General features: G+C 49.7%; 1 protein-coding gene across 1 annotated transcript; it reads left to right on the top strand.

The window, feature by feature from the left end:
• Positions 1 to 16,214: 16,214 nt before the first annotated feature.
• LOC109773776 (calcium-binding protein CP1) lies at positions 16,215 to 17,075 on the top strand. The gene has a single exon (XM_020332487.4). It carries the CDS (start codon positions 16,351 to 16,353, stop codon positions 16,852 to 16,854), a length of 504 nt encoding a protein of 167 aa, XP_020188076.1. The 5' UTR covers positions 16,215 to 16,350; the 3' UTR covers positions 16,855 to 17,075.
• Positions 17,076 to 17,545: the final 470 nt, after the last annotated feature.

The raw sequence follows: 17,545 nt of genomic DNA, 5'->3' as shown, positions 1-17,545 counted from the left end.
CAATCAAGAACCATGAAGATCCACTGGTCTTCAGTTCAAAATTTTCAAACTACACTTGCTGCAAGTTTGGACCAGATTTGCCAAATTTGGTGAAATTCATTCAAAACCTCCTCCAAAAATTCCAAGAAAAATCAGGCAGCCTCTGGGTGCATTGAGTGGTCACCTCACCAAGTTACAGCTCCAGAAAAATTTATCTCATTGCAAAATCTCTCTGTCGAACACCTGCAGTGCACTGTCCATGTCAAGTTCAGAAAGTTCAGAGAACACTGCAGTGGCCTGCTGTCGTTTTCTTCAGAGAAGGACGTCGATCTCGCCAGTACCACCGCGTCGCCTTGCTCCTCGTCCCCGCCCTCTTGTTCTTGCACTGCACGAACGCTTGGCGCCTTGCGGGCATCGGTGACGAGCAGCAGAAGGTGCGCTGCCCCGTGACCGACGCCGGCGGCGGCTTTGCGGACGCCAGCGGGAGACACGGCGCCGACGACGCCACCCAGCGCCGCCCAAACCACCGGAGCTCGCCGCGTGGCCTTCCACTCCCCCGAACGCGCTACCGCTCTCGTCGTGAACCGCAGGGTGCGGAGCGCGCTCTCTGCCGCCGTTGAGCCCGTGCGGTCACCTCACCGTGGACCGACGCCATTACGCCAAGACCGACCCCGTTTAGCTGTGAAACGACTCCAGTAACCTCCACTGATGCTGCCTGGCCACTCAAACCTCCTGCCAACCCACTGCTCCGCCGTAATCGCTCGCCGGAGATTCTCCGTTCACGGCCACCCCGTCGATCTGCCTATAAATAGAGGCCCCGAGCTTCAACTCGAGCACCCACCATCCCTGCACTCCCCCTAGAGCAAGCCTAGCCACTGGTAGAGCCCCGAGGAGGTCTCCTTCCTCGACTCCGGCCGCCGCGACCCGCCACGGGATCCAGCCCGATTCGCCCCCGTGTGTGCTCCTCCGCCCCCATTCTCTTGCCAGTAACTTCACCTTGCACCCCTCGTTCTGACCCGCGCCTCAATTCGTAGTTTGCAGCCCTCCACCGGAGTTCCCCATCCTCACCCGAGCCGCCGTCCGGCGGAGATAGTGTCGCCGTCGACGTGGTGCTCCCCGTTGGACGAGTCCACCACCCACCGACGCGGAAGAAGACGCTGAAGCTCTTGGTACCCTCCGTTTCTCCTAACTCGCCGTGGTTCGACGCCGGCGTCCACCGCAGTCTTCGGGCGCCGGCGAGCTTTTTAAACCTGACAGGTGGACCTCGCCTGTCAGCCTCTATTCTATTCTCCTTCGAACCGTTTTCTGTTGGCGCCTTCGGGCAAATACGTTTTCTCCTTTGCGCTTACGCATTCCCAACCGAAGCGTTTTCTGTTTTGTCAGTTAAAACCCTGGAACTTTTCTGTTTCATTACAGATAAGTCCCTGGACAGAAACCTTTATAACTTTTTAATAAAAAGGAATTTTTGAGTGATTCTTTTTCTGACAATCTTCAAATTTTGTCTAGTTTTTTATGGGATTTATTTGAAAATTATTTGGACAAGTTTCTGTGCAAGTGTTGGTTTTCACGTTAGTACCCGTTTCGTGATTGCCGTAGGTTCCGGAAGAGGTGACGGAGCCGCGAACTTCGCCGAGCTAGACTCCGACTTCTCCGAACCAGGCAAGCATGTTTTGAACATTTGATATGACAGGGGTTTTACATGTTCACGTGAGAGTTTGTGCGTGGCATATGAGTATCGGTAAATACCTCGTTGCTTGTAAGGCAATGACCCGGTTGTTCCAAAGTCGTGATGATCTCTGATGAGAGATGGCCTAATCATGTGGTGACATGAAGGGCAGCAAGGTGGTACTGTTGTAGCATACCAGCCTTGCGTCATCCGACTTTCTCCGACGTTAACGTGGTTGGAGCCACGTTATCGTTCTCTTCCCGCATGTTCCAAAGTTGCGATGATCTCTGATGAGAGATGGCCTAATCATGTGGTGACATGAAGGGCAGCAAGGTGGTACTGTTGTAGCATACCAGCCTTGCGCCATCCGACTTTCTCCGACGTTAACATGGTTGGAGCCACGTTACCGTTCTTTCCCCTTTCCGTGCTACCACATGTCTCATTGCCAGGATGCGGTTTAGTAAGTTGGTAACCTCTTTCCGTGTACACACCAAACAGAGAGGCCGGGATGATGGTACCTTGGCCCAGGATTAAAGCCAGTCATCCGGTCAGGGGGCATGGGTGTTTCCGGTTGGGATCGAGAGGGGGGCACCCCCTTAGAGCGCGCGTATAGAAATTTGATCCCATGCTACGCGAGGTTGTAGCCTCCCCGTCTCAAGGTTTTTCTTGAATGTTGCCGAGGGTGATCCCTGGCTTCGGATGGTTGAATTGGGTGTGTACTGGTTAGACGTGTTTCTTCCAAAACACCGTAGACGAAACTAGTCCCCGTGACTACTGAAATCCGTTGGCTGTGGTTAAGTACAAACTCTGCAGAGTCAATTCTTTCCAAATCATCGTATCCATGATCAAGTAGTGTAAACATTATATCCATGCCTATCCGTGTGAAAAACTTGTCCCCGGTGAACAAGCTCAAGTGGTAAATCCAGTTTTATTGTTATTCCTGTGGATGGACTAACTTTATATTTGTCGCATGCTTGTGATAATTTATGTTCCCGAACGATTGTATTATTGAGCTGTAATATAAGCCCTTTATGTGATGTCGCACAGACGTCCGACTGTGGCGTGCACTGTCTTTATTGTCTGTTGCAAGCCCTTTATGTGGTGTCGCCTCGACGCCCGACTGTGGCATTATTATTCTGCATTTTCCTCTCGAGGAGTCTTTCAGACACTCGTTTGGCACCCGCATTATTATTCCGCATTTTCCGTTCGAGGAGTCTTTCAGACACTCGTTTGGCACCCGCATTATTATTCCGCATTTACCGCTCGAGGAGTCTTTCAGACACTCGTTTGGCACCTGTATTATTATTCCGCATTTTCCGCTCGAGGAGTCTTTCAGACACTCGTTTGGCACCTGTATTATTATTCCGCATTTTCCGCTCGAGGAGTCTTTCAGACACTCGTTTGGCACCAGTATTACTATTCTGCAGTTTCCGCTCGAGGCGTCATTCAGACCCTCGCTTGGCACCCAGTATTTATTATCTCTATGTCTGATCGCACTGGTTAACTTGTTCATGTGCTTCATGTTTGCATTTGTTATACCTTATGTCCTAACTGTCTTGCGAGTACTTTCATAGTACTCACCTGGCTTGTTGATTTGGCCAGATGTTGAAGAAGGCGATCTCTTGGATGAAGAGTTTGATAGCGCGTCCGATGCCTAGAGGAGTCCCAGTCAGTCCTGCGCGATCCCGGATTTTGGTCACTTGTATTGTATACGCTTCCGCCACCCGCTATAAGTCTTCTCGGGCCTCACTCCGATGCTCGAAGAGTTGTAGTCTTCTGGAATCATATCACTCGCTTCGCGATGATATTTCCACCACCATTATTATCGTGAGTTAGTAATTTGCCACCCTATCCGCCGTCTTGTTTCAGCGGCGTGCATGTAATAAATTGTTGGGCAGTCTTTGCTCAACCTTGTATTATATTTAGTACTCCTGGTATTTTTTCTTCTGTGACCAAGATATTGTCTACCAGTGAGAAGGAATTCTTCCTCGCTGGTCCATAAAAGGGATTGGTCTCTCAATAATTATTTTATTGAAAAACCGGTCGTGACAAGCTTGGTATCAGAGCCAGGCTGACTGTAGGAAGCCACTAGGTGCGATCGCTAATCGGTTATTAGCGTCTTTTGTGCTTTTTCAGCATCTTGCAATTGTAGCTATTTTCTGTTGGTCATCATAAATTTATGACATGACTACTCAGAATTTTTGCCTACTTTTGTAGATGGCTGGCAGCAGCTGTGAGAACCGAGTGTTCACCAACGTGCCCGAGGGGTTTGTCAAGCTCCTCGTCTCCATCACCAAGCTCGCGATCGGGCCAGCAGCTCACCCGGAGTTCACACTCTACCAGCACAAGCTCAGTGACGACGTGTCTATGCACCAGGCTGTGGTGCAATTCAAGGGAGGACGTTCTGCTGCTCGCCACTTCCGTTTTGTGGGAAGGGCCATGCCTACGGAGAGGCATGCCATGCAGATGGCTGCCCGTGAGGCGATAGCTCGCCTTCGGGACATCCTTCCTACGACGAAGACTCGTCGCTACCGCTACCTCCCATGCCATGTGCCTTACACCAGCCACTATGCGTTTGCCTGCCATCGGGGAGAACGAGATGAAGCCATCGAGATGGTTGTGGAGTATCTCAAGTCTCTGGAGGAGTCTTTCGACAACCTCGTAGATGATCTTGTGGCTGCCCGCATGGACTTAGTCCGGGGCGGTCCTGCCAGCAGGAAGGAGCTTCTCCACACGGCGCCGCCTCTGACATTCGTCTCGTCTTCAGCCTCGTATGCACCGGCCGTTTTGGCCACTGCTCGTCGTCTGCCTACCACTGAGGAGTTCGACCGAGTCATCGCTCCTACTCCAGTCAGAGCCGCACCACCTGCCGCACACGCTCTTCCACCAGTCGCCCCCGCACCATCACCGCATCGCAGCGTCACGCGCCAGGAGCCAGCTAGAGAGGAGGTGGAGGTTGATTCTCCTGGACCGCTGAGCCTTGCCATCGGCAAGGGGAAGGAGATCTTCACCATCTCCGACTGAGAGCACCGAGTAGCCGCGTGTTATGTCTGCCTGTATGATGTGCTGTTTATTCCTGTATGCTAGTTTGTATTGGTGTGTTTGCTGCCTTCCGGAGTAGTACGCTAGTTTTAATAACATGTCAGGATGTGTACGCGCATCCTGAGTGCTGTATCACGTGTTTGCTTTTCGCATGTAAGATTTATGTTAAGCACTTCTTCTCCATAAAAAAGTCATTTGTGTTTCTTTGAAAACCTTGAAGCCTTTTGATTATTGCCTTTGCGAGATTTTTTTTGTGCTACACAGTTTTTTTTTCTCATGGGTTTTGCAAATAATACCCCAGACTGGAAAAATGTCTCGCCCGTGGACTCGCTCCATGCCCAATCAGCCAGAAGAGATTTACGGGACACAGACCAGCAACAATTTCACTCAGGGTCAGTCCAGCCAACAAGACAGCGAAGCAGCACTGTCTCAAGTATGCCGTCTCTTCGAGCAAAGCCAGCAACAGCACCAAGAGATGATGAACCATGTCATCAATATGGGAAACCACCGTGAACCCTATCAACCACATTCCAAGTTATCCGAGTTACAGAAGACTCGCCCCTCAACTTTTGCTCACACCGACAGACCGCTGGAAGCCGATGATTGGCTTCGTGAGATTGAAAGGAAACTGATTATTGCTCAGTGCTCAAATCATGAGAAGGTGCTTTATGCACCACACTACCTTACTGGAGCAGCCGCAGCATGGTGGGAAAACTTCCTACACATGCATCCCAGGGAACACAACATCACCTGGGAAGAGTTCAAGGAAGGCTTCCGTGGGGCACACATCCCCAGAAGCATCCTAAAGATCAAGAAGAGAGAGTTCGATGACCTGAAGCAGAGAGGCATGTCAGTGACAGAGTACAATGGTCAGTTCACCCAGCTGTCTCGTTATGCCTACGACGAGCACATGACAGAAAGCAAGAAGATGGAAAAATTCCTGGACGGCCTGGCACCAGCACTGAGATGCCAACTGATTGTGCACACCTTTCCGGATTTTAAGACGCTGGTGGACAAGGCCATCACCTTGGAGAATGAGCGCCGTAGTCTGGAAGATATCCGTAAGCGGAAGAGGGACAAGACGACTCTTACCCGCAGCAACCGAGGCAAGACTGAGGTCCCAAGGACAGACGCAAGGAAATCCACGACTACTGAGCCAAGGCCCGTCGGACAGTTCCATGCCAGGGACAAGGAGTTCACATACCGTCCAGGGGTCACCTGCTATGCTTGTGGTCAACAAGGGCATTATGCTAAACAGTGCCCGAAGCCAAGAGACTCGGCACCCAAGCCGAACAATGGTGGAAACAATCCAGCCCCCAAGCGCAACAACTTCAACCCCAGCAACAACCACAGGAAGGGTCACCTGAACCATGTGACCAGGGAAGAAGCGCAGAATGCCCCAGACATCGTGCTCGGTACGTTCCCTATCAACACAGTACCTGCCACGGTTTTGTTTGATTCTGGAGCTTCCCATTCGTTCGTTTCGAAGAGTTTTGTTTTGCAACACGGTTTTCCGATACTTCCCTTGGAAAGATCTATGATCATCAAGTCCCCCGGAAATAAGCAAATCGCTCAAGTTACTGCCAAGGAGTGGTCATTGAGTTCGAAGGACTACAGTTCCACGCGAATCTCATCGTGTTGGACAGTAAAGGACTGGATGTCATTTTAGGGATGGACTGGTTGACCACCAACAAAGGATTCATCGACTGTTTCAATCGGACAGTGATTCTCACTTACCATCACGGCAAGACAATAAGAGTTTCCGCTCAAGAAAGGCCACGATCACAGAGACCAAAACTGAACAAAATGGACATTGCAGAACTGAGAAAAGTTCCAGTGGTATGCGAGTTTCCTGATGTGTTCCCAGAAGAACTGCCAGGCATGCCACCAGACCGAGAGATCGAATTCAGCATTGAACTAGCACCTGGCACCGCTCCAATCTATAAGAAGCCGTATAGAATGGCACCCTCGGAATTGGTGGAGTTGAAGAAGCAGATAAAGGAATTGTTGGACAAAGGATTTATCGAGCCAGCTCCTCACCTTGGGGTTCGCCTGTGTTGTTCAGCAAAAAGAAAGATGGGACACTGAGGCTGTGCATAGACTATCGAGCCCTCAATATGGTCACCATCAAAAACAAATATCCGATGCCACGAATAAATGATTTGTTTGACCAGCTCGCACAGGCCAAGGTATTCTCAAAAATTGATTTGAGATCGGGATATCACCATTGAAGGTACGGACGGAAGATATCCCCAAGACAGCTTTCACTTCCAGATATGGGTTATACGAGTTCACAGTGATGCCTTTTGGACAAACGAACGCCCCCGCATATTTCGTCCACCTCATGAACAAAGTGTTCATGAAATTCATGGACAAATTTGTGGTGGTATTCATTGACGACATTCTGGTTTACTCGAGGACTCCAGAAGAGCATGCTGAGCACCTCAGAATTGTTTTGGGAGAATTGAGGAAACATCAGTTGTACGCCAAATTTAGCAAGTGCGAATTGTGGCTAAGATAAGTTGGCTTCTTGGGCCATATACTGAACCAAGAAGGCGTGGCCGTAGACCCAGAAAAAGTCAAGGCCATACTGGACTGGAAGCCACCCGCCAATGTTACTGATGTGCGGAGTTTCCTAGGAATGGCCGGATATTACAGGAGATTTATTGAAGGATTCTCCACTGTGGCGAAACCTATGACACAGTTACTCAAGAAGGACAAGAAATTTGTATGGACGGAAGCATGCGAGCAGAGCTTCCAAGAACTCAAGAAGAAGCTGACAACCGCACCGGTCTTAACTGTGCCAGACATACACAAGAGCTTTGAGGTGTATTGTGACGCATCCCGGAAAGGACTCGGATGCGTACTAATGCAGGATGGCAAGGTTGTCGCATATGCCTCCAGGCAGCTGCGAAAACATGAGGAAAATTACCCAACACATGACTTGGAGCTAGCAGCAGTCATACATGCACTCAAGGAGTGGAGGCACTTTCTGTTGGGAAATCGCTGTGAAATATATACGGACCATAAGAGCCTCAAATATATTTTCACACAGCCAGAGCTGAATTTACGCCAACGACGCTAGTTGGAACTGGTCAAAGACTATGACGTCGGCATTCACTACCACCCAGGGAAAGCAAATGTAGTGGCCGATGCCCTTAGTCGAAACCCCAGCACGGACAATGACGGTCCGCAAAACTTGAGGCCTGAGTTTCAGCGAGAGTTCGCTAGGCTCAACATGATGTTAGTCTCTGAGGGCACCGTATCGAACCTGGAGATACAACCCACCCTGGTGGAACAAATTAAGAAGGCTCAATAGGGACATCCCAGCATCGAAGGCATAAAGAAGAAAATGAATCTTCGTAAGATTTCCGAGTTCGTCACCGACAGTGAAGGAACATTATGGTACCGAGACAGACTTTGCGTACCTAACATTGAGGAACTCAAGCAACAGATCTTGACGGAAAGCCACACCGCTCCATACTCGATTCATCCTGGAGGAACCAAAATGTACAAGGACATTCAGGAAAGATTTTGGTGGCACGGTATGAAAAGAGATATAGCCACATTCATTGCTTGTTGCGACTCGTGTCAGCGCATCAAGGCCGAATATCAAAGGCCAGCAGGGCTACTCCAGCCAAACAGGATACCGGAGTGGAAGTGGGATGAAATAGGAATGGATTTCATCGTCGGATTACCCCGATCACAGCGTGGGAATGACGCCATATGGGTCATCACAGACCGACTAACCAAAGTTGCTCATTTCATTCCCGTGAAGACTAACTACTCCACACAAAGGCTGGCAAAACTTTATCTCTCCCGTATAGTTTGTTTGCACGGAGTCCCAAAGACTATAATATCAGACCGAGGCACCCAATTCGTCTCCAAATTTTGGGATCACCTACAACAAGCTCTGGGCACGCAACTAGCCTTCAGTACAGCATACCACCCTCAGACTGATGGACAGACGGAACGTGTGAACCAGATCCTAGAGGATATGCTAAGAGCCTGTGTGCTCACCTACGGATCCAGTTGGGAAGAGAGTTTGCCGTATGCCGAATTTGCTTACAACAACAGTTACCAAGCCAGCTTGCAAATGGCACCCTTTGAAGCATTGTAAGGACGGAGGTGTCGTACCCCACTGAATTGGTCAGAAACAGGTGACAGTCGTATCTTCGGCCCAGACATGCTTAAAGAGGCCGAGGAGAAAGTTAAACAAATCCGGGACAGACTCAAGACAACACAAAGCCGCCAAAAGAGCTACTATGATCAGAAGCACCGTGAGGTCAGCTTTGAACCCGGTGATTCCGTATACCTCCGAGTATCGCCTATGAGGGGTCTACAACGGTTCAAAATTAAGGGGAAGCTAGCCCCAAGATTTATTGGACCATTTTGTGTAAAGGCACGAAGAGGCATGGTAGCCTACCAACTAGACCCACCCAAGGAGCTGTCAGACGTCCATGACGTGTTCCACGTCTCACAGTTAAGAAAATGTGTGAGCAACCCAGAAAAGCATGTACCTCATGAGGACATTGATATGCAACCAGATCTCACCTATAGAGAAAGGCCAGTAAAGATTTTAGAAGAGTCTGAACGGAGGACCCGTCAGAAAACGACAAAGTTTTTTAGGGTTCAGTGGAGCAACCACACTGAGGATGAAGCTACATGGGAAAGGGAAGATTTCCTTCGAGCAGAGTATCCATATCTATTTGAGGATCAGCAGAAATCTCAAGGACGAGATTTTTCCTAAGGGGGTAGGTGTTGTGACACCCAAGTTTTTATTTGGATTTTTCAAAAGGTTTTTATTTGACTTGAGGGGAGTGATCAAAAAAATTTCTTCAAGAGAACTCTCACTCTCAAATATTTTTCTTTATGGCAAAAGTTTTATTTGGATTCAACCAAGATCTGTCTTTGGTCTTGGAGGTTCTTGCTTTTCACTTGGACTCAAGACAAAATATTTTCACTTGGGAAATGACTTTTGAAAATCTCCTTGAAATTTGCACTATGGCTTTTGGAAAATCCTTTGCCACTTTCAACAATTCCTTCTTGCCATGGCCTTAGTGCAAATCCTCTCTCCTAACCCTTCCCTCACCTTTGGATCATGATTTGCATCAAATCTAGCAAGTTGAACCTCCCCATGTATTTATTTCCATTTAAATCTTATTCAAATAAATTTCTGCCTTCTTTCCTAGCACTTGGAGATTTGCAAAGGAACACCACTTTCTGTCTTGATTTTTGCCCCCAAACCTTTTTCCCTCCTAGTCCTTTGAACCCTCAATCAAGAACCATGAAGATCCACTGGTCTTCAGTTCAAAATTTTCAAACTACACTTGCTGCAAGTTTGGACCAGATTTGCCAAATTTGGTGAAATTCATTCAAAACCTCCTCCAAAAATTCCAAGAAAAATCAGGCAGCCTCTGGGTGCATTGAGTGGTCACCTCACCAAGTTACAGCTCCAGAAAAATTTATCTCATTGCAAAATCTCTCTGTCGAACACCTGCAGTGCACTGTCCATGTCAAGTTCAGAAAGTTCAGAGAACACTGCAGTGGCCTGCTGTCGTTTTCTTCAGAGAAGGACGTCGATCTCGCCAGTACCACCGCGTCGCCTTGCTCCTCGTCCCCGCCCTCTTGTTCCTGCACCGCACGAACGCCTGGCACCTTGCGGGCGTCGGCGACGAGCAGCAGAAGGTGCGCCGCCCCGTGACCGACGCCGGCGGCGGCTTTGCGGACGCCAGCGGGAGACACGGCGCCGACGACGCCACCCAGCGCCGCCCAAACCACCGGAGCTCGCCGCGTGGCCTTCCACTCCCCCGAACGCGCTGCCGCTCTCGTCGTGAACCCAGAGCGCGGAGCGCGATCTCTGCCGCCGTTGAGCCCGTGCGGTCGCCTCACCGTGGACCGACGCCATTACGCCAAGACCGACCCCGTTTAGCTGTGAAACGACTCCAGTAACCTCCACTGATGCTGCCTGGCCACTCAAACCTCCTGCCAACCCACTGCTCCGCCGTAATCGCTCGCCGGAGATTCTCCGTTCACGGCCACCCCGTCGATCTACCTATAAATAGAGGCCCCGAGCTTCAACTCGAGCACCCACCATCCCTGCACTCCCCCTAGAGCAAGCCTAGCCACTGGTAGAGCCCCGAGGAGGTCTCCTTCCTCGACTCCGGCCGCCGCGACCCGCCACGGGATCCAGCCCGATTCGCCCCCGTGTGTGCTCCTCCGCCCCCATTCTCTTGCCAGTAACTTCACCTTGCACCCCTCGTTCTGACCCGCGCCTCAATTCGTAGTTTGCAGCCCTCCACCGGAGTTCCCCATCCTCACCCGAGCCGCCGTCCGGCGGAGATAGTGTCGTCGTCGACGTGGTGCTCCCCGTTGGACGAGTCCACCACCCACCGACGCGGAAGAAGACGCTGAAGCTCTTGGTACCCTCCGTTTCTCCTAACTCGCCGTGGTTCGACGCCGGCGTCCACCGCAGTCTTCGGGCGCCGGCGAGCTTTTTAAACCTGACAGGTGGACCTCGCCTGTCAGCCTCTATTCTATTCTCCTTCGAACCGTTTTCTGTTGGCGCCTTCGGGCAAATACGTTTTCTCCTTTGCGCTTACGCATTCCCAACCGAAGCGTTTTCTGTTTTGTCAGTTAAAACCCTGGAACTTTTCTGTTTCATTACAGATAAGTCCCTGGACAGAAACCTTTATAACTTTTTAATAAAAAGGAATTTTTGAGTGATTCTTTTTCTGACAATCTTCAAATTTTGTCTAGTTTTTTATGGGATTTATTTGAAAATTATTTGGAAAAGTTTCTTTGCAAGTGTTGGTTTTCACGTTAGTACCCGTTTCGTGATTGCCGTAGGTTCCGGAAGAGGTGACGGAGCCGCGTACTTCGCCGAGCTAGACTCCGACTTCTCCGAACCAAACAAGCATGTTTTGAACATTTGATATGACAGGGGTTTTACATGTTCACGTGAGAGTTTGTGCGTGGCATATGAGTATCGGTAAATACCTCGTTGCTCGTAAGGCAACGACCCGGTTGTTTCAAAGTCGCGATGATCTCTGATGAGAGATGGCCTAATCATGTGGTGACATGAAGGGCAGCAAGGTGGTACTGTTGTAGCATACCAGCCTTGCGTCATCCGACTTTCTCCGACGTTAACGTGGTTGGAGCCACGTTATCGTTCTCTTCCCGCATGTTCCAAAGTTGCGATGATCTCTGATGAGAGATGGCCTAATCATGTGGTGACATGAAGGGCAGCAAGGTGGTACTGTTGTAGCATACCAGCCTTGCGCCATCCGACTTTCTCCGACGTTAACATGGTTGGAGCCACGTTACCGTTCTTTCCCCTTTCCGTGCTACCACATGTCTCATTGCCAGGATGCGGTTTAGTAAGTTGGTAACCTCTTTCCGTGTACACACCAAACAGAGAGGCCGGGATGATGGTACCTTGGCCCAGGATTAAAGCCAGTCATCCGGTCAGGGGGCATGGGTGTTTCCGGTTGGGTCCGAGAGGGGGGGCACCCCCTTAGAGCGCGCGTATAGAAATTTGAACCCATGCTACGCGAGGTTGTAGCCTCCCCGTCTCAAGGTTTTTCTTGAATGTTGCCGAGGGTGATCCCTGGCTTCGGATGGTTGAATTGGGTGTGTACTGGTTAGACGTGTTTCTTCCAAAACACCGTAGACGGAACTAGTCCCCGTGACTACTGAAATCCGTTGGTTGTGGTTAAGTACAAACTCTGCAGAGTCAATTCTTTCCAAATCATCGTATCCATGATCAAGTAGTGTAAACATTATATCCATGCCTATCCGTGTGAAAAACTTGTCCCCGGTGAACAAGCTCAAGTGGTAAATCCAGTTTTATTGTTATTCCTGTGGATGGACTAACTTTATATTTGTCGCATGCTTGTGATAATTTATGTTCCCGAACGATTGTATTATTGAGCTGTAATATAAGCCCTTTATGTGATGTCGCACAGACGTCCGACTGTGGCGTGCACTGTCTTTATTGTCTGTTGCAAGCCCTTTATGTGGTGTCACCTCGACGCCCGATTGTGGCATTATTATTCTACATTTTCCTCTCGAGGAGTCTTTCAGACACTCGTTTGGCACCCGCATTATTATTCCGCATTTTCCGCTCGAGGAGTCTTTCACACACTCGTTTGGCACCCGCGTTATTATTCCGCATTTACCGCTCGAGGAGTCTTTCAGACACTCGTTTGGCACCTGTATTATTATTCCGCATTTTCCGCTCGAGGAGTCTTTCAGACACTCGTTTGGCACCTGTATTATTATTCCGCATTTTCCGCTCGAGGAGTCTTTCAGACACTCGTTTGGCACCAGTATTACTATTCTACAGTTTCCGCTCGAGGCGTCATTCAGACCCTCGCTTGGCACCCAGTATTTATTATCTCTATGTCTGATCGCACTGGTTAACTTGTTCATGTGCTTCATGTTTGCATTTGTTATACCTTATGTCCGAACTGTCTTGCGAGTACTTTCATAGTACTCACCTGGCTTGTTGATTTGGCCAGATGTTGACGAAGGCGATCTCTTGGATGAAGAGTTTGATAGCGCGTCCGATGCCTAGAGGAGTCCCAGTCAGTCCTGCGCGATCCCGGATTTTGGTCACTTGTATTGTATACGCTTCCGCCACCCGCTATAAGTCTTCTCGGGCCTCACTCCGACGCTCGAAGAGTTGTAGTCTTCTGGAATCATATCACTCGCTTCGCGATGATATTTCCACCACCGTTATTATCGTGAGTTAGTAATTTGCCACCCTATCCGCCGTCTTGTTTCAGCGGCGTGCATGTAATAAATTGTTGGGCAGTCTCTGCTCAACCTTGTATTATATTTAGTACTCCTGGTATTTTTTCTTCTGTGACCAAGATATTGTCTACCAGTGAGAAGGAATTCTTCCTCGCTGGTCCATAAAAGGGATTGGTCTCTCAATAATTATTTTATTGAAAAACCGGTCGTGACACATGCTTAGCTTTGGAACAATAAAAAATCCAAAACATCCAAAAATAATATAAAATAGCATATTAATGTATATAAAACATCCAAACAAAATAATATAATAGCATGGAACAATAAAAAATTATAGATACGTTAGAGACATATCACGCCCCCTCCTCCTCCCTTCCCCTATATATAGAGGGGTAGAGGGAGGGTAGCCACACCCCATCTATGCCACGGCGCTGCCCTCCCTCTCCCTCGTAGTCCATCTTCTCTCCGCATAGCTTAGCGAAGCTTTCCTGAGATTTCTCCATCACCACCGCCATCACACCGTCGTGCTGCCAGAGGACTCGAGCTACTAATTCACAATCGCTCGCTGGATCGAGGAGGCGAAGGCGTCATCAAGCCCTACGTGTGTTGAACGCGGAGGTGCCGTCCGTTCGGCACTTGGATCGGGAGTTCGCGGGACGAATCGTGATTGGATCGCGAAGACATTCGACTACATCAACCGCATTTCTTAACTCTTTCGCTTAGCGATCTACAAGGGTATGTAGATGCAATCTCTCCTCTCGTAGATGTTCATCTCCTAGATTGATCTTGGTGAGCGTTGGATTTTTTTGTTGTTCCCATCCAACGTTCCCCAACACATTTTTTCCCTTTTCCGAGCTCGCGGAAGAAGATCTTTGCCTCCACTAGAAGCAAATCCGGGCCTCTCGTGGAAGCAAAAACAACTCGTTTTCCCCCTTTTTCGAGAGCCACACGCGAGAAGCAAAATTGTGCTTCTTGTGGAAGAAAAAAACATGTTTTTTTGCTTTCCAATGTGACTCTCTCAAGCAAATTTGTACCTGCATGACAAGCAAATATGTACATCTCATCGAAGCAAAAAAGAAAAACGTGTTTTTTCTTTTTCGAGTTGCACAACTGTGCATCTCGTGGATGCAAATTTGTGCCTCTATGAAAAGCAAATTTGTGTCTCTCATGAATGAAAAAAAATACCTTCGTTTCCTTTCTGACAGGCACAATTGTGTCTCACGCGAAAGCAAATCTTTGTCCCAACGAGAAGCAAATATGCGCCTCTCAGTAAGCTCGCACGTGCACAAGTGCATTATTTCACCTTCTAGAGAAGCATGAGCCTATATGAGAAGTAAATCGGTGCCTCTCGTGAAAGATGAAAAAAAAAAACTTGAATTTTTTTCCTTCCCAAAACCTAGAAAAAATCAGGGGAAAACCAAAACCCCAAAACTTATCTAAATCTTGAAAACGCGTATAGAAAGTGAAAAAAAAACAACATCTCAAGGAAACGTCAAACATGCAACACGTGACGATAACTCAGAGCGCATCAAGTGACCCGCTATCAGCTTATTAAAGTGACCTTGGCGGGGCTTTGACAAGAGATACCCTTAATTAGTTGCTCCCGTGTTGGACTCAATTATTTTGCGTTATTCGTTCTCCTCAATTGTGTGGTACGCCGTCCGGTAGGAGAGATGTGACATATCCCACGGGTCCTCTGGTAACAGGGCAAAGGATGAATGCACGGCCACAAAAATGGAGAGTGATTCCTGCTGCCACGTCGCGCGGTTGTCGTCCAGTCACATGCACGCTCGACTGACTTGATGGCAGCACACGATCGTTTTTTGTCGTGGATCGTGTGGATTCACGGGCGGGCAGCAGAGAGCACATGCTCGTGGCTGTGGATGCCCTTTTCCATTTGTCAACATCGTCTTGGCTGTTGGCGGATTCCCCATGGTTGAAAGCTGGTTTCTACCGTCGGCACGAGAATACGGTTCCGCCTCCACGCAAATTGGAATCGGAAGCTCTTGTCGGTATTCACGGCACATGGGCACGGCTAGAAAGAACGTTTCGGGAGCATTCGTATCCGATTTCGCATACTAGGTAAGTGAGAAACAGCTCGACGCCGATGGGTTCGTAACCGCGTTTGTCACCCTATACGTATTTGTCATCCATATTTGACTGGTGGTTACAACTTACCAGTCCTACTTAAGTGATTTTAGGAAACCGGCATGCTTTTTTAAGACCGAAGACGCTCTTCAAAAAAGACATGCGCGTGGTGTTAGCTACACAGCCTTCCTTCCTTTCCTCCACACGCGCTCAAGAACGTAAGGTGGATCGAACAGTCACGCGCGTGGTGTGTTGCACAAGCAGCTTTCCTTGCGAAAGATACTACAAACTCGGCCACAAAAAATTCTGACGCCACGAGGGATCTCACACCGAAAGCGACGGCCAGAGCTCGTACCGGCGACCGACCGGTGATGTCAGCCTACACGTCTTCCCGATTGGACCGGTCCAACCAAGCGCCGAAAACCGGTGGCCCCACGCTCGGCTCCTTGCCCTCCAAGCTTTCTCTCACCTCAAATCGCAAATCAAACCAAATTAAATACTCACATCACCCGCGTTGACATAGCAATCCCGAAAAAACCTAGTGCACCACCTCCACGAAACACCGTGTCCCGGTGGGAATCTGCCAGATCAAAACGTGAGATACAGATATACAGCAGTCCGTAGACGAGGTCCACGAATAGCCCTAGAATTCTATTCCGCCGCCTATAAATACGGGCCTCCTCTCCTCTCCAAACCAAAATAGCCTCCCAGCCCTCTCTGCCTCCCCAAAAAACAAACAAACAGAGGTCGCGCTTCCGATCTAGCTCTGCGGCTGTCACGAGGCTCCCCATTTCCCTCCCCGCAGCGCCGAAGCAAGCATGTGTCCCGGCGGCAGGTACGCGGGCCTTGACCTCCCCGCCGGCGCCGGCGCGGGGGACCTGCGGCCGGCGTTCGACGTGCTGGACGCGGACCACGACGGCCGCATCAGCCGCGACGACCTCAAGACCTTCTACGCCAACGCCGGCGCCACCGACGAGCGCTTCGACGACGACGACATCGAGGCCATGATCGCCGCCGCCGACGCCGACCTCGACGGCTTCGTGCAGTACCACGAGTTCGAGGGCCTCCTTGGCCGCGCAGCTAAGGCGGGGGCGGACAGCGGCTGCCGCTCCGCGATGGAGGACGCCTTCCGGCTAATGGACCGCGACGGGGACGGCAAGGTCGGGTTCGAGGACCTCAAGGCCTACCTCGGGTGGGCCGGGATGCCGGTCGCCGACGACGAGATCCGCGCCATGATAAGTATGGCTGCTGACGACGACGGCGGCGTGGGGCTCGAGGCGCTCGCCAGAATACTCGCCGTGGACTTTGATGCCATCGTCTGAAGAATCTAAAATAATTCGACTGTAAAGCACTAGACTTGATTTTTTGGGACTTTTCCCCCCTAAAATTTGGTTGGTGGGGAGAGCAGGCTGGCGTGAGATTGATTGTTGTAAGTGGTTCTCGTTAACCGTGAGTTTTGAATGTATCGTAGCTGTTACCCATAAAATCGAATCTTTGAGAAACATAAAAGATACTATGCGTGTATCCTTGGAAACTTAAACAAGTGCTCTACCCTCCTGCAGGTCATTATACTCTCTCCATTACACAACATAATGACAAAATCTAAATTTAACCATAAATTTAGTCAACAAGACCCATTGCGGGAGTAAAAATTATACCACTAAATTCGTATTTTCAAACTTAGATTTCAGAAAACAGCACTACATTGTGGAACGGAAGGAGAATATTACTAGCAGGAGAGGTCCCTTGTGCGTGGCTGCTTTATTTTTTATATAAGAAAAGAAGACAGTGGGTATACCTGGCCATGGGCCGGGCCTAAAAAAGCCCACGACAGAAAACTGAGGCCCAGTCCCTCCAGGCCCTACCATCGGGCCTACTTTTCAAGCCCAAGCCCGGCCCATTTGATAAAAAGCCCTGAAAAGCCCTTAGGGCTTAGGGCCGTGGGCCGGGCGTCTTCCTTAAAATGCCAATATGCCAAGTCCAAGCCCGTCCAGGCCCTGCTGGTGGGCTCAA

The sequence above is a fragment of the Aegilops tauschii genome, chromosome 4 (assembly GCF_002575655.3).
Source record: "Aegilops tauschii subsp. strangulata cultivar AL8/78 chromosome 4, Aet v6.0, whole genome shotgun sequence".
Taxonomy (NCBI): Eukaryota; Viridiplantae; Streptophyta; class Magnoliopsida; order Poales; family Poaceae; genus Aegilops; species Aegilops tauschii.
Note: the sequence above shows the minus strand (reverse complement) of the source record. Positions and strands in the feature narration are given on the sequence as shown.

What these genes read in the sequence shown, in the direction of transcription:
- LOC109773776 (XM_020332487.4), top strand. Translation starts at nt 16,351, where the DNA reads ATGTGTCCCGGCGGCAGGTACGCGGGCCTTGACCTCCCCGCCGGCGCC.